This window comes from Apteryx mantelli, chromosome 19, assembly GCF_036417845.1.
Source record: "Apteryx mantelli isolate bAptMan1 chromosome 19, bAptMan1.hap1, whole genome shotgun sequence".
Lineage (NCBI taxonomy): Eukaryota > Metazoa > Chordata > Aves > Apterygiformes > Apterygidae > Apteryx > Apteryx mantelli.
In genome coordinates this window covers 14,866,754-14,889,585 of record NC_089996.1, presented here as the reverse complement: position 1 = coordinate 14,889,585, position 22,832 = coordinate 14,866,754, and the positions used below count along the sequence as shown (strand labels likewise).

Here is a 22,832-nt window from a genome sequence, read left to right as displayed (position 1 = left end):
ACACCTTTTCACCCCGGACCTGTTGTCCCAGACACCATCCCGACACTGCCGTCCCGCTCCGGGCCTCACCGCCTGCCCGCCACCTGCAGTACAAGCAGGCGGGACGTGAGGCAGGATGCAGGGCTGCACCGGAGCCGGGGCCGGCAGGGCACCGCCGACCTCCGGCCGTGCTGCCGCCGCGGCCGGGCTTGCGGCACCATCTCCCCCAGGAGAGGCGACCTCGCGGGAGGCCCGCGCCTTCCCCCTGGCCCCCGCAAAGGCAGCTCGAGGAGCCGAATTGAGATCCTTGATTATAAATTCTTTTTACGATGCACATTAAATATTTTCCACAACACAGACACTTCTCTTCTTCCTCTTTTCCTGTGACACCTTTTCGCCAGCAAAGCCCTACAACTATTGCTTGCTGTGGCCTCATTTAGCATCATCGTCACCACGCATTCATCCTCATATAAAACAGAAATCTATTCCATCAAGCACTTAACATAAATATTAAAATAATGGAAGGGACAAAATATAAATCTACATACAACTTCATGACTACCATAGCACCTATTACCATGACAAAGCAAATTCCGGTTCAGGAGGAAGGGACAGGGGATGAGGAGAAAGTTAGGAAGAGGGATTTCAACTGTCATTAAATATGTAAATCACTCTTAAAAAATTTTTTTTTGTTTTGTGTTTGTTTTAAGGTTACCAACCTTATTAAAATTCATTTCACTAACCAGCTCGTTCTATGTCACTATGGATACCAAAGAACCCTTTTAAAAACTTCGGAGAGGCGGGGGTTTCTCAGAATAAAAACAAAACAAAACAAAACACGGCGACTTTCTGTTGGTGCTTTCATGACAAGTCCTGCCACGCGCCCCTCCCCGGCACCCACCAGTCCACAGAAGGGCAATTCATTTACAAGTCCAGTTCTCAGTCTCCCAGGATGAGCTTGACAAAAGAGGCGACGTCTGTCTCTTTGGATTCGTGCAGGGTGAAGAAAGGATGTTGCTGGGAAAGAAAAGAAAGAGAGGGGGGAAAAAAAAAAGAACGTCTTAAAATGTATTACTCACAACTCAAAGGACCAGAACTAACGGCTTCTTAGCCAGTCTATCTCCTAGACAGTGAAAAACAGGTTTTTGCTAGCACCATAATGTGGGGCTTTCCATATTCTGTGCTTTGGTCCCCGCCTGCATCCTCTCCCCGGGGCAGAGGTGCTGCCCACCCCGCCACCCCGGCGGGAGCACAGGAGCCTCGCAGCAAGGCTGACAGTGGTGGGCTTCCACTCGGCTTCCGGCTTTATCTGCGTGTTTACCCTCCGGTGACTTCTGAGTCTCATTGCTTCCCTGGGATTGCTCATGCTCCGAGCAGGAGACGGCTACTTCAGCCCTAACCGCTGCGGAGGAAAGCCACCCCAGCTGGAAAGCCCGCAGCACGCTCTATGTTTAACTACTTAATCGTGACCAGCGTGGGAAGACATCCTGCCAGAAAACCTCGCCTGCATCTCAGCACAAACGGAAAAATACGTGTAAGGAGCAAAAACACCACCAAACCCCCCCAGCACAACACAGCCCCTCGCTGCTAGGACCGGTGACGCAGTCTTGCCACCGGCGGCGGTGACGTTGCTCAGCACCCGCCACCTCGGCATCTAATACGCGGTTATTCATATTTGCTTGTATTGAGGGCCGAGCCCCAATGGCTCAGGCAGGGATTGGGGCCCTGGGGTGTCAGAGGCGACCGAGAGGCCCCGGGGTCCTGCAGGGCTCGGGCAAGTGGCCTCCCTCCGCCTTGTGCAAGATGACTTTGTGCTTCCCATACATCAGCCCATGGGAGCTGTGTTCGATTCCTGACCCTCTCCATTTAAACCACATTTTTAAAGGCATTTTGGGGCTTGCAGGCGTTTTCAAAGCTCCCCCCATAGCAGCACATTCATACCTGCACCGGGTGAGTTAAAGACGGGCCAGCACCCTGCCATCTCCCCCAAACCCGAGTCCTGCCCAACAACCAGGTCAATACACTACGCAGCTGAGTCAACTCAGCCATTGGGACATGCTCAACACAACACCCAGACCACCAGGGGAGGAGTCCTGCAGTAGTTTCACGCTCCACTTCACCTGGGGAAGTGGGTTTTAAAATGAAATTAAGCATCCATATCAGTTTTCCTGATGCTCAAGATAGCACAGAGTCATATTTTCCATGAGAAACCTCAATTCCACAGGAAAGCAAGGGAGCAGTCTTGGTCTAAATGACAAGTCCAATCCAGTACCGCAACTTAATGCCGTAAGAGAGAGAGGAGGGAGCAGAAAAAGCAAAACAAAACAAAACACCAACCCACAGCCACAGGACCTCACAACATTCATGTCAGCCATAAAATACCACAGCATTGAGATACTCTGGAGAGGTGATCCAAGAACCTAATTCAATAGAAATGCACTCGCTTGCCAACCGGTATTAGTGCTGCAACAGACAGAGCTGCTCCGGTGAACTTTTTTGATAAAAGGCCATTTGGCAAACTTTAGAGATTTGCTTAAAATATATATGTATTTATTCAATAATAAAAAAAAGGAAAAAAAGCCATAAACCTTGGGCCTCCCTTTGTCTGAAACCAGTGTTTGAGCAAACCACGCGTAAATCAGATCTATATATAGTCTAATTGCATTACAGAGCCCAGCAAGAAATGCCATAAGAATTATTCATTGCTTACATTTCATTTTTAAAAGGTGCATGGATTTCCAGCACACCTTGTACCTAAAGAGCACTTTAAACCCTGGCACCTTCATGTTATAGATATCCCAGCAACTGCAGGCAGAAGGTGTCAGGATGCGGGTAGTGTGAGGGAAATCCCTGGATGGCATAATGCACTTGTCATAAGTAACAGGAGACACTAATGCTTGAGCATATTCTGCAGAAATTTCCACCCTTGGCGCAGACATTCTTACCAATGGCACCAAAGGACGGAGCGGACATAAGGCACAGATGAAGCATTTGGGTCAAGATCTCTAGAAGTAACTAAGTTAGGCACCTTCCTGCCTTTAACAAGCCATGAATCAAGTGACAATGAAAAAGAGAACAGATGCTTCTGGGAGTGAAACACTGACTTCCCAAATGGCATGGTTCTTCTCGACGGGTCTTAGTCAGCTCTTGGCAGCATCAGGATCAATCCCAGAAGGTCAGGAGAGAGGGAGGCTGGAGCCCTGGCACTGCAGAAGAAACTTATCCCAGGGCTGGCCCAGAGCTCTGGCTAAGCTTATGCCAGCCAGTGTCTGTACCGCTGGGAGTTCGTCAGCAGTTAGTGCGTCTGACCACAGAGCCCTCGCTGTCTTGTATTTCCCCCCACCCTTGCGAGTGTTTATCAGCATTTTCTTCCTCTTTGTTACTCCTCTGTCCTAGCCATGCTCACAGCAAACAGTCTCTAAGCAGCAGACGAAATTCAACAACCAGAGTTATTAGCCACAGCTTTGTCTCTGTCCCCAGCATCCAGGAATCACTCTGTCCAAAAACTCTCCTCTCCAAGGCACCATGTCAATAAAGCTTAGCAGTCTGTTCAGTTCCTGCAGCCCACGTGGTGCATGAAGCGGTGCATGCATTGGGCTTTGGTGCCTGAAGCCGTCACACAAACCAAGGGGAGAATTTTACCCTTCGTAACTAACTCTCTGCAGCCTCATTCTTATGCCCTAACAATTTTGTTAACTGCTTTTAGATATTTTTCAAGTATATTCTCCCTTGATCTGATTGTATCAGCACCTGACCAAGATTTCCAAGAGCATATCCTGATTTGCAGCCACTCTCCCAGGACACTGAATTGACATGATTCTCATATCTTTTATGAGCATTGAGATGCTGAGTATCCCAAATTCCCAGTCACAGTCGGAAACCTTGGCTTCGGCATCTAATAATGTTTAAGCTCTTCAACCAAAACACTACTTAATCCACACTCACCATAAGCTCTGGGTATGTTGGCCGTTCTTTGGAATTCTTCTTCAAGCTTTAATGAAAAAAAGAAGAAAAAGGAAAAAAGTTACATTCTGTATGCAATTTAAGCAAGGCTATATAAATATATCTTTAAAAAAGCAAGATTTCAAGTCCCTGTACAGTAAGTCCAACCACTCATCCATACATGAGATCAACAGCTCTAGGCCAACAGCTTGCACATAGGCCCTGCGTGGTACACAGCACTGGGTATGACAAGTGCAGTGAGCTCAAGGTCAAACCCAGATCCGGAGACCTCATATATACAAGTCAATACATTGCATGTTGCTGGGGAACTGGCATAATTGGTCCTTTGGGTACTACCCGCTAAAACAGGGACTAAGGAAGTGGATAGAGCCTCCAACCTCCAACTGGGAGTGGTAGCTGAGTGGTTCTGAAGCACGTGTACAACTGTTTGTTTATCACCGCGTTGTTATCAGCAGGGACGGTTACATGGGACATCCTTTTTTTCTCCTCTCCTACAACAGATGGCTCTGGAGGGTTGTAGCTGGAAGTTATTTTGGTTTCCCTCCAGCAGAAAATAGCTTTTAAAAGACAGGACGTAATCTCTACTCACTTCCTGACAGTGTATTTAGGGGAAAGACACTTGGAGCAACTTGAAAAGATCTTCACACACGTACACGTCGGTGGTGGGGAAAAGGTGTCACACTGAGCAAAACAAAAGTGAGAACCTCGGTGATGATAAGCCGGTGCTCTGCTGGGATTTGCCGGAGTCCAGAGGAAGTGGAGGACACACACTGAATAGATATTTCCTGCTTGCTGTGTGTAGCTAGCTCATGTTTAGTGTCATGTTGTGAATGAACAGAGGAACCTAGTAACGATACGTGCCAATATTGCCTAATTGAAGGTACTGGATGTGTCACATCCTCTGAGCTCAAAAGCAGCCCAAACTGAGGTGCTAAGGTGAATTTCAAGTGTGGGTATAATCCTCTTAATTTAGACCCTCTACAAACAAAAAGCTTCTTCCCAGGGTACTAATACCAGGAAATTTGATGACCAGTTACTGAAATCAATGTAAACCTTCAGGAACAGAGAGCCATATTTGGATTACGTATTACTGATGCCAACTCAGACATCACAGGAACTTCCCTGCATTGGCTATAGGTAACAAGAGTTTTACTGCCCTGGACAGCAGATGGTGTGATTCACTCTAAGACCTCTTGAATTCGGGGTAGGCCAAAGCCAGGCCCCTATAATAAGTGATCTCAATACATGAGCTGACGTGACCTCGTTCAGTGTCAGAAGAAATTCTCAAGTCTCCAACAATACATAACCTAGTGCAACCTGCAGCTAAAGCTGCAGTTTTCGGAGTACATGCAACTCCACTGGCGTGGAGGGGTCTTTGGCAATGGTAGACGGTAGAATTTGTGGAGAGGAATTGCCATTGGAGCCCCAAAGCATGCGCTTTCAAGACATGGGTGCTGCTCATCAAGGTCATTCTTCTCACTATAACCACCATGAATGGCAGTGGATTTCTTATTCCTAAACCAGCTCATGGCAATAGCTGCAAGATACCATGCTTGCAAAAGCAAAACATGCCTCTGTTCAGTGAGGAGCACCAGCCTGCCTGGCACGTACGGGCAACTCTGCAATAAGGAGTGAGCCGGCAGCATGGGAGAAGGGAAGCTGGTCCGAAATTTCAGTGCGGGTCTTGCAAAAGGGTGGCTATTTTGCGGGAGGGCTTTCCCAAGCCAGCTCCCACCGCTGGTGGACACACAACAGCGTGGGCATGTGCAGGTGTTCCCCGGCGCGGGTAGGCAGAGGGAGGCGTGCAGCTGGGCTGCGGAGAGCTCGCAGACGTGTTTGAACGAGGCTCCAGAGAATCCGAGCGTCGGTACGTAAAGTCCCCGGGCAGGAGTGGCCGATAATCCCCTTCCTGGGTCACAGCAGAGCCGCCCGGGCTCCAGGCCCTGACACTGGCAGCTCAGGAACAGTCTCACATTTCTGTATTTGTCGATCTGCAGCCCTTTCTTGGCGACGGCGCAAACCACCATCCACCTGCCAACTTGGCAAGGCGCGGATGGCACTGCAGCGCCTGGAAAATAAAAATGCCTCCCAAGCGGTTTCCAGGGAAGCTGGAGGGAGCAGCCGTCAGGAGCCGCGGGGCCGCCGCCAGCTCTCTTTGAACCATATGATGAGGGCAGCTGCGCGTCTCCCCGGGCGCGGGGAGAGCCGGCTCTGTTATGCAGCTCGCCGAACCTCCAGACAGTGCGCATCTGCTCCAGCCCTTTTCCTACGAGGCAGCCAAACGCTCCTGCCGTTTCCAGCTCCGCATCCCGCTGCAGCCGGGGCGAGCGCTGGAGGCCCCCCGGCGCCAGGACGGCCGCCGAGGGCCCCGGTCGCCGGGCGAACCCCGCGGCGCGCTCCCCCTCGGAGCGGCTTCCCGCCGGCCCCTGGGAGCGGGGAGGCAGCAGGGGCCGCTCGGGGTCAGGGCGCCGCTTCCTGCGAAGCCGGAGGAAACGGCCCTTCCCCAGCCCCGCTCACGTTTTCCCCGCTCGGCTCCTCAAGGAAGGCTCGCGCCCACGCCGCGCCGGCGCAGCGGAAGCGCTCGGGCCCCCACGTACGTGCGCTCCCGTGCGCCTGTGGAAGCCCCGGCTTTCCGCACGGGGCGGGGGGGACACACTCTGTCGGGAAAACGCGGCTGTCCCCTCCGCCAGCCCCTCGGCCCGGGGCTGCCGCCAGCGAGGGCCTACCATTGCGAGGTAAAATCGACGAACTCCGCCGAGAACTTGTCCGCCGGCAGCTGCGGCGACGGCTCCTCCACCACCTGCTTGAGCTGCTGGAAGGGCGTCCCCCAGGAGTCGTAGGGAAACCGCAGGATGGCCAGCTCGATCTGCGGGGGAGAGCGCCCGCGCCTCAGCGACCCCGGCGCGCGGCTTCGCCCCCGAGGCCCCCTCGATAAGGACACGGCGCGATGCCGCGTGCGGGGGGCCGCTCCCCATCCCCGCTGAGGCCTCCCGTGCCGGCGACCTTAGCGGGGTTTGATTTAAAACACTCGTGAGGCCTGCTGGCTTCCCTTCCCCCATGCCAGACACCTCGGTTCATTTTTTCCCCCCTTTTTCCTTTGCCTCGGAGGCGCGAGGGCGGCAGGTCGCCAAGCGGCACCTCCGGGCGCGAGGTAACATCCCATCCGAGGTAACGTCCCCCGGGGACGCCGCCGGCCCGGCTCCTCGGCCTCTCCAGCTCCCTTGGGCAACCCCTCTGGTCCAACCACCCGAGCTAAGCCGGCTCCTCCAGCCTCAAACGGGCTCTTGGGGAAGCAATTCGGCTGAGGCTGCGATAGCTGGGGGACAGCTCTTCCGACCAGGAACAGCTCCGTGCGCCCTCTCCCAGGTGTGCACGCTACCTAGAAGTGCACTTGTCTGGGCCCTGCACAAATACGTGACAGTTCCCCACCCCATGTGGCCCCAGTCTTCTGCTGGGAAATCTTCTCTTGCCAACGGCTGTGTTTAACCTCCCCCACCAAAAGAAAAAGGCCTAAGGAGATCCAGCAGGTTCTCTCTGTTACCCTTATAGTAGACTTCACTTAAGTTTGGAAAAAAAAAAAGGTTGAGAAGATAACTGCACTAGAAAATGACTTGCAAGCAGATGGATTCCCTCTAACCACCGATTTTCCTGGCGTTTGGGAGACGCCATCGATCTCTGCTTCTCAGAGGCAGATTTTGCTAATTGCTAAACGCCAGGAGGATTTTTTCCTGTTTGAAACCAAAACCTGCTCCAAGGCAAGAGCCGCGCGGCGCCGGACGCGCAGCACGCGCCCTCGCCTTAGCCCATGCTGCCACCTCCCGGCAGCTGGCCGCCACCGCGGCAGGGCTGTCCCCGGGGAGCCCAGCACCCACCGAGGTCGGCACCCCAGGACAGCCCTGGCGGATGCCGAGAGGGGAACCCCGCTAAACGCGAGAAGAGGCGGCAGCCTGCCACCTCGCGCACCGTGCGCCCAAAGCCGGGTGCTAGCACTGCCTCATCTCCTTTTCCTGCTCCTGATTTATTTTTTCCCCTGTGCAGTAGAAGACGGTGGTAGCTCGGCCGAGGAGCGTATCTCACTACAGTACGTGCAGCGGGGCAGCTCTCCCAGGAGGATGCTCTGGAAGGTTATGGACTGCCTGCTGCAGATGTACAGCCTGTCCTCTCCATGTCACCCTCTGAACGAGCCTGAGTTCAGTTTGAAGGTCTGGTGGTGAAGCTACTGGCAAGGAATTGGCAAAACATCTCCAGATTGCTTCCCCTCTACCCTGCGATGTGCTAGGAGTGAACGGTACAAGTACAGTTGACTATTCCCATTCCTGTCCCCACCAGCCTCCCAGGGAACAAGTGCCACCAGTGTCAGGAGGGCTAGGGGACAGAAAATGAACTCACAAAGAACATCCAACCCTTTGGCATTGCTGTAAGCCCTCAGATCACCCTACCATCGTGATTCCCAGGCTCCAGATATCAGATTTGACACTGTATCCCTTCTGGTTCAGCTCCGGATTAATTCTTTCAGGCTGCAAAGAGAGATAAATACAGTTGGAAGATCACAGATGGCTCCAGTTCAGTGCTCCCATACCCAGGGCTCTCTGGTGTGAGCCACCACGCACCCTGGCACAGCAGCCAATCTAAGCCAGGTCTTTTAAGGGTGGTAGGCCAGGACTATCTATCTCAGGCCACTCAGTTTGCTCCCTTGGCTGTCTTGGGGCCAGATCTGGTTGCACATCCTTGCCAGTAAGGGCAGACAAAGAAATGGGTCACCAAGAAGCAGATGATTCCTGCCCCAGAGATTGGGGTGGTGGAGCTCTGACACATCTGGCACCTCAGAGGTGACAAACCTCAGTCCTCCAGAACTGCTTCCACTCTGTGAAATGACTCCCCAGAGAGTGAGTCATGAACGGCAGCTCCCAAGGAGAAGCCTGAAGGACCTACTCCCTAGGGACTGTTTTTTTCTCCCAGAAAGGAAGTGCTATTGTCCCCACAGGGCAAATGGCAAAAATGCAACACAGAGTAATTATAGACACTTCTCAAGGTCACAGAGGTGGTGCTACAGGAAGCAGTGCCCAGGAGACCTGATTCGACCTGTGAGACCTGTCTCTTCTCTCCCCCTCTACATATAACTTCAGAGATATGTCTTCCAAACTGAGTCCCTAGGACACATGCCAGATGCTGATCCTTCCCCTTCAGGACAACCCGATGCCCAGTCTCATATTCCTCTGGCTGCCCGGCAGCAGGTTTCATACCCGGCTTCTTTGCGGCTCAACTTACAGCCATGTAGGGTTTGCATCCTGCATCCATGGTTTTAGCAACCGAGTCAACGAGGTAACCGCTAATTCCAAAATCGCACATTTTCACCTGCCCCTGCGTATTGATCAACACGTTAGAGGGCTTTACATCTGCAAGAAGGAACACATACCACAGTCACTGTCACGCATGGGCAGCTGTACCAAGCCAAAAAAGCTAATGAGCTTCCTATCAGTAGAGGGCACCAAAGGTGCCTGTGCAAACCCCACTGCTACTGCTCACCAGAAACCCAGGAGCTACTACAAGCGAAGCAACTGCTTCACGGGCCTGTTGTATATCCTGCAAATGTCCCTTCACTTGCAGCCTCCCCCTTCCAATGCGACTGGGTGGCCCATAATACTGCATGTGGCCACCTCATCATAGCAAGCAGGGGATTGCAATGGATTATCAGAGCGCTCATGGAGGAACAACCTCAGGAGGGCTGGGAGCATCTCCAGAGGGCGTCTGCAAAAGTCCAGCGCGCCAGTGGGTCACCAGCTGGAGCTACTCTCACAGTAGCATAAGGAAAAAACATCTGGGAAAAGGATGAGGAGTGGGCAGAAAAGGGGGAAGAGGAGTGTGTCTCAGGGGAAGGAGGGAGCAGTAAACTAAGACAGAAGGATCATGAGTTCAGAAGTGGCCTCTGATTTTAAGGTTACCAAGCTTGAAGGCAATGGGAACAGCAGCAGGCATGTGGGTGTTCCACACCTTATGGAAATTAGGCCAATGTCTCATCTATTACTGTCAGATTTATCTGGTTCCCATCACGGCCTTATGATCCTTGGTGTATTCACATTTGCATCTCTCTCATGAAGCCAGTTATAATCACCACCAAAAGGGGAAGTTAAGGCCCAGGAAGAGGCTAGAGGTGATATCCACAGGAGCACACAGGTGCTTTCCTGCGCAGTGGGGAATCCCTCCTGGTGAAGCATCTCCCGGATTAAATCTCAACACAAAGTCTGCTTCCTGAGCTGACTCCAATGACTAGCAGAACTCTGCGCCAACACGGAGAACAGAGACTACCCTGCTTTCTCTTGTCCCAGGACTCATCCTCAAAATGGAGCAAACTTTCTTTCCCTGTTGCCACCCAGAAATAAGAGGTCTCTTCTGAAAGAAGGTCCTCTATCTACATATGATAAACTATTAAATAGAAGAGCTGAAACACTGTCTGAAGGAGGCCAGAAGCCGCTTTTGAATCCTGCCCATTAGAACTGAGTGGTTTACAGTTGGTTAACATCCTCTCTCTAATCAGTGCTTTGCAGCCAAAAGCTTCAGGTATCTGAGATCCTCACCCATCTGTTATTATGTTAAAATAATACTATTTCAGTGAAAAGCAAACAAGCAAACAGAAATCCAGAAGCTGAGCAGCATTTTCCACCCACTTTAAATTATACAGAAGGCAGGAACTCAACCCCCAGCCACATGCATAATGTACAAAACGTGACGGCCTGTTACAGCTGAACTCCTTTCACTTCAAACAGTTCTTTCCCCAGCAGTCACACACTCCAGAGAGGGCTTTTTCTTCCTCATGACAAATTGAAAACGATCCTTTAAAAATAAAGGTGTCAAGCAGCAACACTGCAAATTTTTTTCTTTCTAAATATGCTCATGGCATCTTTGAGATGCTCTAAGGAGGAAAATGTCAAAAGAGTGTAAGGAGGGTATTCACAAGTTCACCTGATGCTATTTTAGACATCTAACAGTTCTGCCCCACGGGTATTAGGGGACGGACACAGAAGGGGATGGTGACTGGTTTGATGACTGCATGAGCCATCATGCTGGTGTGGAGACACCGCTCACCTGCACACCAATGAAGAGCAGCGTTCCCCTGCCACACTAGGGGAGAAGCCTGCAAGCAGGCAGCCTCATCCAAAGCCCACCAAGGCCAGTGGGAAAGTCTTCTATTAATTTTGTGGAGGTGTTCAAGCAGAGCATGGATTAGTCCTTCTGATTAGGGAAATGCAATCCAGGGGAACCCAGCCAGGCTGCAGGAAAACAGCCCTTTCTCTCTGCCAGCAGAATCAGGCTGGAGGCCACTTCTCTTCCACCTCAGCGAGAAATGCTGGGGAGAGCATGGAGTTTTTAAAGAGCAAATCAGCAGACATTTCCTCTGACTAGGCTTTGCTAATCCTGAGGTGTTAGAGAATATTTTGCCACGAAAGCCCCATTTTATCCTGGGTACTTTGGGAGCACTATGCCTGGCTGCAAGGCCAGCCCTTGCTGGATAAGGGCACCCGGCGCAGGGCTGACAGAAGCCAGCACAGTCACCGGCTGCGTGGATGGCACTTACCTCTGTGGATTACGGAGAGCTTACTGTGTAGGTGTTCTAGTGCTTTTACGATCTGAAACAACAAATCTAGAGTGAATCAGAGCTGGCAGCACCATGAGGGGAAGAACTGTCCCTTGGCTTCACTCCCCCCTTACCCACATAGGACCTGCTTGGAGGGAAGGAACGAAGTCTCCCAAGAGGTGGTGAGTCCTGCAGGCAAGCCATGGAGAAAACTCCTCCAGCAACTCTGCAGCACCTTGCTGGGGAGAGCTGGGAGCCTCCTTCCCCATCAAGCCTTCCTCCACCTCCCGGCTGTGCACAAAATCCACCACTTTCCTCTAGCCCTGGATTTCTCAGCTCTAGGGACAGTCCTGCAAATAAATGTCTCCCTCAACTGGTCCTGATCTCCCACTGGTTTCTATTTCGTCTCTCCTCCACTGTGGCCAGCCTGGATGCCACCCCGTCACCAAAAAGGAGCCTTGCTTGACCCAGTCCCTCCATCTTGCAGCAGCCAGGGGTGATGGTGGGGACCCAGGGATCTCCCAGGAACAGCAGGAGAAAGCAAAGCAGCTGTAGAGCCCTCCCCACATCTGATGCTGTGCTGCCTCTTAACTACAATATGTACAGGCACACTTTGGGGTATTTATGGCTTATAAAAAACATCATCTCAGACCAAATACTGGAAGCCACCTCAGGATGTACATATGTGCTGGACGGTGGGCCAAACTCTTCCCAGTGCAAAGGTAGCAGGGAGGGTGGGTCATGAGGGACTTGGCTTAGAGAATAAATCCCCTTTCCCTTCCCTCCTTCCCTTGCTAATACTCACAGAGACAGCTATTTTCCCTAAGATGTCTTCAGGAATCGTTAGGCCTTTGTCAATGACGTGTTTGTAGAATTTGTCCAGTGAGGTATCCATCAGCTCCATGCAAATCCACACATCTCCCTGGAGGAGAAAGAAAGTAAATATCTGCACATTGGAACAGACCATCCTTCCCTTTCATGTGCAAAAGTCTTCTTTAACACTTGTCCCTTGCTGGCCTATTGTCTCTTCCCTGTCTTTTAGAAGTCATTCAGCAAAACTCCACTGGGCCTTATCTTTCCTCCCCTCAAGCTGGAAGTAAATGCTGTCCACCTTCACTAACATTTAGGGTGAAATTGCTGCCGTCTCTTCCCAAAGCAGAGTCCCCGTGATTTAGGAGTCCTGAAAGTTAACAGGACTGAGGCTCCTAAGCGCTCAGGTCACTCCACAAATGTTGAGCCAGGAAATGTTCAGCTCTGCAGAGCTGTGCTTAAATTCTTCAATAAATCCTGCTCTTTAGAGCTTTTCCTCCATGTGGCTTTCTCATTGCAAGTCAGGACAATATTAGCACTGAAGGACCACACTGTCAGTAGGTGCTCTCGGCACCCGGTTGTCCCCATCAGTCAAACCCCCGACCAAGTCCAAGTGCACCGGCACAGGGGCCTCTCCACGGCCCTCATGTGCCCTCTGCTCCTCCTCGCGTGGGAGCGTGCCTCTCCTTGCGCGCCAAGAAATGACCCAGGCAGAGACTGAGCAAATTCAAATTCTACCAAGTCTTCGTGTCTAGAGGGAGATTAAAACCCTTGGCATGGGGACTCGGAGGGAGTCCAGGTCAGAGCCTGGGATGGATCCAGCCTCCCAGACAGGGAGAACTGAAAAGGACTTTTGATAGAGCCCATCCTTCCCTTCTCTAGCAGTGCCCATGAGGGACCTCCCGAGCCCACGGGCTGGGGGCAGGGCAGGGGGTTTCCGCGATGCCATACCTCTCGGAAAAGCGCACCATAGAAGGTGACAGTGAAGGGGCAGTCTACCGTCCTCATGGAGATATCCAGATCCATCAGTAACCTCTTCTGCTCCTGGCTGTTCACCGTGGCTCGGATCCGCTGGAACAGAAAGCATTTCAGCATTGGCCATCAGCGTCTCTGCAGGACGCTCCCTGCGGCTGCATGGGGACTCACACAGCCGTGCCCAGTGCAGCCCAGCTGGCCTCAGTGCCTTGACACCGTGCCTGTCCTTTACCCTTTTATCACACCTCTTTGTGCTACCCTTTTATCACACCTCTTTGTGGGAGGCAGGGCTGAAGCACACCATCCACGGTGGGAGCACCACCGTGCCACAGGGAGAGAAGGAGAAGGGGTCTTCACACATCACCCCACACTGCAGGTGATTTTGCTCTTCCCTGCTAACACCACTCTTTTTACAACAGCCAAAAATCTCTGTGGTTTGGGAGAGCAGGATGGTGCAGGAAATCAAATTCTAGGCTGGTGGAAACCCATGACTTCTGGAGCTGCAGAGTGCATCTATTTACATTAACAGGGACTTTGGATATGAGACAGAGCTCAGGCTTGGAAAATGGACATGACATTTCCCAGTCTCCCAGGGAAGAGATGTCATTTATGTGAAATACGTGGAGATCATCCGCTGTGAAGTGCTACATAGGGGCATGACACAGTTCAGCATGGGCCACACATACATATTCTAGGCTCCTTGGTCAAAGCCACTCAAGGTAAATAATGTGGTGGCATTAAACTGTTCAGCATCATAGATGCAAGTAACAGGCTTGTATGTTCCTGCCAAACTCTCTTCACCCCTTCCACCCTACTTAGAGAGGTCTTTTGCAGTTTGGTGAACACCAAAGCAAACAAGAAGACAAAATGCACAGCATGAAGGCCCTGAGACACATCCCAGCATCCACGGCAAGGGCTAGTCACAGACTGAGGAGCTAAGACTTTTCTTTCAGTTTGCTCATAACTTTCAGCTCTGCATCTTTTTTCATTTTTTTCTTATTCTGAATAGAAATTTGAGTTAAAATTTGGCCCTGCAAAAATTGCCTCTCCCAAGACACAAATATTCCCATGACTATTTTCTTAAACTGCAAGCTTATGAAACAAAAGTATTATTTTTCATAACAACATCCACTAACCTCTGTCATGACCCTACCGCACTAGACATTATGTGAAAATCCCAACAAAAAAAGTTCCTGTTCCAAAGAGACTAGAAAAGTCCCAGCTGAAGAATATTATATTATGCAAACCAATTTTCAGTACACTGTTACTTACAATTACAACCATTATTGTTGTGCAGAGCCCTGAATCTGCACTAGAAAAAAGTAGGCACATTTAAAAATGATGGCTTTTAAAATCCTAATGGAAAAAGGAATGTTGTAGATACAGAGGAACGATACGTCTGTACGCACCATGATGCTAAAAACACATTAAGTATCATATTTTTAAAACATATCCCTTTTCCTGGTTAAACAGGGCCCAACTCTACCTTGGCATTATTGCCCCTTTTTAGAAAGAGGATTTCACACGGGAACAAGTCGTCCCCAGTAAAGGCATGCGTGAGAACAAGCAAGGTTAGAGACGTGCACGAACGAGAGCTCAGAGGGCGTCCACACACAACGACACACACAGAAAGCACCTCGGGAGGCTCACTCTACCTTCACTGCCATGATCTGCCCGCTAGGCATGTGCCGCATCTTCTCCACCACCCCGTACGCACCTCGTCCCAGCTCGGAGATGGGCTCCAGGTCGTCGGCTTTCACCTCAAAGTTCTGCAGGGGAAAAACCCATCAGCGGCAGGAGGGCAGGTGGCGACCGCGCTCCGCCGCGGCCGTGGCATGCAGCAGGAGCTCAGCACCCCCAAAATCGAATCCCCTCCCAAGCCCCTTCATGAGGCTAGAAACAAAGTCATGGCCCTTAGGGAGCATCATGAGGATTAGCTGCTTGGCAATAGAGCTCTGTGGAGGTCATGCCTTATAAATGCACAACCAGCCTGTGCCTCCTGAGCACCCTACACAGGGCGAGAACAAGAAGGATTCATCCCTCTGGGAGCTGTTCCTGCAGGTAGGAGGTCTCCAAGCCTTACCACAGGGTCCCAACCAAGCCCCGTCCAGCCACACGCAGCTGCCTGCACTCTCAGGCTCAGACCTGCAAGCATGGGGATGGAAAACGCCGAGACAGCTTTCCCCTACAAATCTCCTTCTTTTTTTTCTCCTTTTTTTTTTTCCTTCTGTCCTCCTCCCCCAAACAATCATGGAAATATCTCCAAATGGTTTTCAGGCCTGGAAAAGCTTATTTCGCCAGACCTGTAGATGGGCCAAATACCAGCTGAGTGTGCCCCATTTTTAAACCACGAAGGATTTATTTTGTCTAGCATTCGAGATCCCTTTCTCCCGGCCTTGCACAAAGGATGACTTTGTTTTGCACCCTGCATTCTAACCTGCCCTTCTCCTTTCTGCTGCGATATTGTGCAGCAGCTCTATTTTTTGCTTATTATTATTTTTGGACGTTTCCAATGTGCCTTTGCTACTAAAACGGGCCATTCTGTTTGCTGAACGCGCAACCACGTAAGTCAATCACCCTACAGAAAGAAGCGGGTTATAATGAACCGATTCACAGCGCATAATCCCACACCGTGTTCTGCCTGCGCAGCAGAAAGCCCTGCAGCCTGCGACGTGCTGGCTGGGGAGGCCGCGGGGCACGGGGGGCACCCGCCGCGCTGCTGCACGGCTCCGGCTCCCGGCGACCCGCTCGCAGCCACAGCCCTCGCTAAGGGTTTTGTGCAATAGCGGAGATTCGCGCATCTCTTACTGCCTGCTACTGTCCAACGGACCCTCTCCGAAAAAGCGCTTTGTCTCTGTCGGGGCTGCACTTAAATTTAGCAGCAAAGATTAAATGGAGTGGGGGGAAGCGGCTTTCTCTAGGGATCAGGGATAAGTTTGCAAAGGCCTGTGGAAGAGGCGATCACATCCTAAAGGAACTCGACTGGACAAACATATACGGGTTCACAGGAAATTCAAGCCACGGCAAGTCGCTGCCTCCGAGGTTGCCACATATCCGGACATGTGAAAAAGCCGGAGCTCTGTGGTTGTGTGCCACTTTACACCGTCCAACACGGCTTTCTGCCTCCGTGCACAGAACCGGTTTGGAGCACTTCAGCTTTTCCTTGTCCTGGGGACCGCGGGGGGAGAAATGATTTTCTTGGAAGAGGCGCCTGCTCTAGCAGCAGGCGTTTTCGCCGCCGCGCTCCTGCGCCATTTTGCTCCAGAGGCATCTCACACTCTTTCCACCTTCCAGCCCCTGCTCTACGCCAGGGAAAATACAAAATCCAAAATGAAAGAAAAGCATCCAAAGATAGACATTATAAAATGCCACTGGATTCGTATTTCACTTCATAAATTAACTCACTGACACCGAGGCCTATCTTTTGCACCTAATAAATTTATTGCCTAGCTTTAATGTGCTTTTATGAATGCTGCTGTGCCATTTTCTCCTATCAAAATAGTTGTGCTTGGTTTTGTTTTTTTCTGCTGTATTTTTATAACATCAGAGGGAATGGTTTCCATGCTGCCACAAAGATTTGCTTCCAGGACAGGAAGATCTAACCGAAGTTAGGCTCCTGATGAGAAGGCCTTCAATATTAGCAAGGGAAAATACTTTGGATGAAGGCTTTAAATCAGCAAAGGAATTGAAAAGGAAAGTAAAATCTGCAGTTAGCAATCCTGTTGTTTTGTATATGACATTTCCAAGGGATTAGCTGCACCTCACTGAGACAAGGCATGAATTTCCAAATCTCAGACGTACCTGTATCCTCACCAGCTTTTTTTTGCTTGAACAAAAAGGAGGGGAAAACGTCGGGGGGGGGGGGTCCCTAGATGAACAGAGTGTCTGTTTTTTATGTACAGAAAAATAAAGTGAAGGCTGTACATACATAGGCACCAACTGTAATGCTGTATTTGAGCAGTTCCAGCGATCTCAGTGACTGCAGAAAGATTTAGGGACCCCCTTCTCCCCATATAGCTATGTTGAAGGAGATGTAGCCAAAGCTCTTTGGAAACAGCATGCGATCTTGGGTTATAACCATGAGGTATTGGAAACATGTGAGCTGGGCCTGATTTTGGTTTAGAAAAGCCCTCCCTCTGCGCTATGCTCCGTCTTCCTCAATGAAGTGCGTTTGCAGTGGACAACGTGAAGGGACCCCAGTGTCCTGTCTGGAAATACAAGGGGTGAGTGCAAGGAGACCCAGGACAGACCTTCCTAATGACACCGTCAGACCACGAAAATGCAAAAAGAGGATTCCCGCTGGGGCCCCGCTCGGCAGCGGGAGGCTGCACCCAGCCTTGGGGGCTCGCCGGAGCCCAGGCTGGGCATGATTGCCTCTGCTAGGAAAAGCTGCCCCGAGTCCTTTGGGGGGACAAAAACCCCAAACAACCTGCAACCTGCATTTTGCCGCCTGTCCCCTGGCAGAAACGGCTCGGGGTTAAGCCGGGCAGCTCTCGGGCTCAGCGCAGCCGCTGCCGGCCGAGCGCGCCCTCGGCTAGCGCTCCAGCTGAGGGACGGCTGTTTTGCAGCAGCGCCTGACAGCCACGGCCCCAGGCCAGGGCTGAAAGCAGGGGAGACACTCCAGCAGCTGGAGGGGGCTGCCAGGGCAAAAGCAAACTCCCCGGCTGCGTCTTCTTAGCTCTTACTCTTCCCAGATACTCTGCACTCGGAGCAAGGCAAGGCTAAAGCTTCTCAGGCAGCGCAGGGCTTAGCGAGCAGCACCGTACCCCAACCGCACTTTGCTGTTGATAACACCGGCTGCGTGGTGCCAGGCTGTTAGGTGAGATCCAGGCAAAGGTGGCACAAAGCTCATTACACTCAGTTATCCCTGGGGGGGACGAAGGGGAGTCACTGGGGGGACGTTCTTCACTGGAGGATTTGCTTACGTGACGGCCTCTTGCAGCTGCGTCCCCCGAGCCAGCAGAAGACCTGGCACCCTCTCATCTGCTGGTTGAGCCTCCCGTTTCATGCAAAATATGCCATATTTTTTAGATAGGCAGTGTTTATTAACCTGCTCCTTTTTATCCGAAACTAGCTGGGAAGCAATCCCCCGAGCAGCCCGTCTGGAGAAGCACCCAGTGCCACAGCAGCTAGGCAAGGATGGTCACCTTCTCCCAACAGTCTTCTGCTCACCGCAACTCCTAACCTTACCTCCTCGCCAATAGAGATGCAGGCTTTGGAGTCTAGATCTCTGGGTGGCCTGCGGAAGAGAAAAGGAAAATATGTAAACTGCTCCTTACAAAGATCATTTTTCCCTCAAAGAGTAACTATCACAGCCATGGGGTCCCCAAGGCTATCCTCTCGCACCAGCAGGTCTCCTGGCTTTGCAGAATCAATAGACACTGCCAAGATTCACAACGTCCCCCCAGAAAGGGGTCAGAAGGGAAGGAAGCTGCTGGGGCTGGAATTTCACACATCTGCATCCAACTCCCACGCAAAGGGACGCAGGGAGATTAGTGCCTTCAACGGGCTGAGATCGCAACCGGTTCCTATGGAAGGAAAGTGAGGTGGAAAGAATCCAATCTCTGTCAGCCTGTATAAAAAACAGATTAGAGGTCAAAAATGAAGCCATTTCCTCTTTTTTTTTTTTTTTTGTATAAGATATGGGAACAGTTTTCAAAAGCATCTAAGTTTAAAAAGAAAATAGATTCATTTAAGTCCTACGCTTTGCTTTATGACTGTCTCTGTTTATACTGGAAAACTGTTTCTTAATAGGCCATGGTAGATGTAGGGGGGTTTTTTCTTTTGAACATTGCTTTCTGATGGACACAGATCTCTTCTGCTCCAGCCCTGGACAGACGAGTATTCACACCAGAGAAGGCAAGCACTCCTTGTGCACGTAGCGCTGCAGCGCTCCAACCCGGACACAACTGGCTGGTTTCAACGCTGGTCTCTGCGCTCGTGGTCGGCATGTGTCCAGGAGCGTACCGATTGATAGCCCACGTGACTGCTAATTACTTGACTTAAGCAGACAGGTTGACAGCCTGCCTTCCCCGAAACATCTCTAGCTGGCTGAACTGCCCTATCGACCCGGAAAAGCGAGGCCTTGGCCTCCTCCTAGCTGTGGCAATGGCATGTGCCAAACGGCTGTCAATTGAGCTTGGGATGTAGGAGGGAACAGGAACAGGAACAACTGGTTTTTTGCTAATTCATTTCTGGAACGGGGTGATTGTCCTAAAATTATTCCTACATGAGGACAGATGGAACAAGGCTGTGAGTAGTCCCCACATCTTAGCAGAGGTGGGCTCCAACATCTGTCGACTTCACAAGACCTCCAGAGAAGTCCAAGAAGAAAGTGCAATTTACTGGCAACAGCTGCCTCAGAACACTTGGGAAAAAAGGAAAATAAGGGTCATCCTCAGCAGAAACCAAAATCACTCTCTCACTGACTGCCGGAGCAGCCAGCCCCTCCAGGAAATGTGACTTTGCTTCAGTTTTGGCCACTCTGTCCTCCCTGATCCTCCTGTCTCTCTGACTTGTCAGCACTCAGAACCCAGCAGATGAGCAGAAGGTGGCCGAGGGCAGGTCCAGGGCAGTGATTTGTCACAGCATTGGGTATGTGGGTTTATTCCCATTAGGCTGGACCACTCTGCCAGTGCAAACAAATAGGCAAGTGGTGACAGGTGGTGATGAGTGCTGCCGACCTCCTGAGCCAGGGAGGCACAGCCCTGGCCACCACCACCGCCACCAGGTCATGAAGCTGCTGTGGGAAAGGGCTGCTCCATCCAAACTCCCTCTGGCCCAGCTCTAAGGGGTGCAGAGAGACATCCCCCCACCTCCAAACTCATGAAAAGAGTAGCAAGAGGAGCTCATCCATCATTGGCATCTTCACACCGAATGGCAACAGGGGCCATTTGGCGTTTCTGCCTTGAGTCAGGCTTTCCCAGTGTCACCCTCACTTTTCAGATGATAGCAGGATGGAAATTAGATCTCCTAACACAAGCATCGGCCATTGAAACTCAACAAGTTAGAAGACAGAGGATTACCATAATAACTAATATCAGTGGCAGGCAATGTAACCAGTTGGGAAAAGCTTGCTCTGTCCTTTCCCCGAAGTGAGCAAGACTCCTGCTTGCTCTCCAAAACTGCAGAGCCCCATGCCAGGCCAATCTCCCCACGAGCTGCTGCCGCCAGACCCTCTCTCGCCCAGATGCCACCCATGCAGGACCACACCAGGTGTTTGCTGCTCTGCTGCATTCCAGCCCCACCTTGGGAAACTATCTGAAGCCTTTCAGCATTGGTCAACAGAGGAGGGAGCCCAGCAGAGGGTCCAACGGTAACGAAAGGGAGCCGGCACAAAGGACGGGGAGAGACCACCTCATATCTTGAGCTACATGAGAAACACAAGGGCTGTTTTTCTAGGAGAGAAAGAGGTCCAGAGCCCAGAAAACAACTCAGCGTCCTGGCAGGAACTGTGCAGGAAGGGCTGAGAGTCCAGAATAAAGGTTCTGAAGGATGGGAACTCAGTGCCCTGGAAAAGAGCATCTCCCCTGCTGAAAGACCTCTCTGGAGTTAAAGGCACTTTAATTGCAGGAAGAGCTCCTGATCTGACGGAGGCAGAGGGGGAGTTGTAATCCCAGGCTTATAATCAGGGTACCAGGCTGGAACACTGATTTCCCCAGCGCTTGGAGGAAGCAGAGGATGGATACTGGCAGGCACGGAGAACTAAATCTCCTGTTTATTATATTAACTATGATCTTTCCTGACATTGCCAAAATTAATCTAGGCAGATTTGCCTCTGTTCCTCCTGATGGGTCTCAGTCATCCCAGACCTCCAAGCACCAGCCCTGGTCCCTGCTGGGACACAGCTTGGCCGTCATGCGGTGGCCACACAGCCGCCCGCTCTTTGGCTGCCGCAACGCAAGCGCTAGCAAACTCTGGAAGGCAGCTTGGGCTCGTGGTTTTTCTTTTTATTCTCCCTTAGCGTTTGGAGACTTACGTGGAGCTTGTCTGTGGTTGCTCAAATGCTTCTTTAGGAATTTTCAGCCCAGGGTTTCTCTTCTTGCCTGTGAAACAAGAAAGAAGCAGACTTAAAGAAAGGCTTTTTTTTTTTCTTTTTTGGTTTTACTTTGCAAAATACAGCTTGCCTATATTTGTTGACCTTATTTAACATAAATGCCAGGCCAGACTAGTGGTGTAGACTCAGGGCACAGAGTTCAAAACATAAAGTGCCTTTGTTGAGTAACGCTTCATTTAGACCTGCAAGGTCTGGCTGCCAACTTGGTACAGAAAACAGGCAAGAGCTCTGGCAAAGGCAGGCCCTGTGAAAATGCAAAGAGAAAGGTATTTCTCCTTCATCAGCCCTACCCACGTAGGATCCCTTAGACTGTTTCTTAAACAGATTTTAAACCATTCCAGACATGCAAGTGTGAACTCTGGCAGGATTTAAGATCTTTTAAAATTGAATCTGAAAGTCCAGAACCAGATTCTGATTCTGTTTAAACTGCCATTTCACCTCTTGGTCATTAAAGCTGTGCAAAACCACCAAAAATAAAGCAGAATTAAGTTTTCAGGCTTCAAAGCCATTTGTTTCTGTTCACACTGACCAGCCAAGCTTTTCTGAGCTGGATAAAACTCAAACTCCGAAGCAGTTCAAATGCAGGCTCTCCTGTAAATGAGGTCCAAGTCGGCAGATGTAAGAGCCAGGCAGACTAGAGAAATACAAGAACCTTTTTATGACTAAACATATACAGCCACATTTCAGCACGGGGTTTTGAATTCATGGATAAAATAACCTGAAACATAAGTCATGTCACCAAAACCCCAAGGTAAACATCTGGCTGTTTGGGTCTGTAATAAAATCTGTGGTCCCCAAAAAAGCACAAGCATCTAATTTAGACTTTAAACATTTTTAACCTAACAATTTATATCAATTACTGCCTTTCTTTTAAGTATGATTTCTACTCACTGTTCCCAAAACTCTCTTTCAAACTTTACCCACGCATGTTTGAGTTTGTTTTTCCTCTTGACACAAACTCAGGTCGATAGATGCCTGCACATCCCAGTGCCGCAGGGGTGCTAGATCAAAGGACAAGTACCCAGAACCGAAAATGACCTTTTTGGAAGCAATTAGTCAATCCAGATTGCCAATCTTCTTTTCTTGTCTGCTCCAAGAGACAAGATCACGCTCACTTTGTTTGGCAAGGAAAAATTCCAGCATGGGACAGGCCGCTACAATCCAGCTGACACCTCGTGGGAAAAGCATTTACTGGAAACTACTGTGCACACTTGCCGTCGTTGTCAAACATCTACAGAGCTGCAGACTCACATAGGAAGAAAAAAGCCAGTTCTCTGCTCCAAGGAGCTTCCAGTCTAACAGAGAAAAGGCCTCATACAAAGTTAAAAGAAGCAGGATTACTCAGAGGCATGAGGAATAGCTCTCAAATTTCCCAAGAGGTGGAAGCTGGTCTGTAGGGAAGCAAAAATAATTATAAGAACAAGTGCAGGAATTTCTACAGTTAGCAGAGCTGTTCATTTGACCTTTTTATTTCTA

At 50.7% G+C, this 22,832-nt stretch overlaps 1 protein-coding gene across 1 annotated transcript in view; it reads right to left on the bottom strand.

The window, feature by feature from the left end:
• Positions 1-305: 305 nt before the first annotated feature.
• MAP2K6 (mitogen-activated protein kinase kinase 6) overlaps positions 306-22,832 on the bottom strand; it is a 44,868-nt gene continuing 22,341 nt past the window's right edge. Inside the window, exons 2-12 of the mRNA XM_067308120.1 lie at positions 21,279-21,345; positions 18,491-18,539; positions 14,956-15,069; positions 13,277-13,396; positions 12,321-12,437; positions 11,516-11,567; positions 9,211-9,338; positions 8,382-8,459; positions 6,669-6,808; positions 3,925-3,970; positions 306-996 (exon numbers count right to left, since the gene is read on the bottom strand). Coding sequence (XP_067164221.1) covers positions 919-996; positions 3,925-3,970; positions 6,669-6,808; positions 8,382-8,459; positions 9,211-9,338; positions 11,516-11,567; positions 12,321-12,437; positions 13,277-13,396; positions 14,956-15,069; positions 18,491-18,539; positions 21,279-21,345 — 989 coding nt within the window. The 3' untranslated portion in view covers positions 306-918. The remainder of the gene's footprint in view (positions 997-3,924; positions 3,971-6,668; positions 6,809-8,381; positions 8,460-9,210; positions 9,339-11,515; positions 11,568-12,320; positions 12,438-13,276; positions 13,397-14,955; positions 15,070-18,490; positions 18,540-21,278; positions 21,346-22,832) is intronic.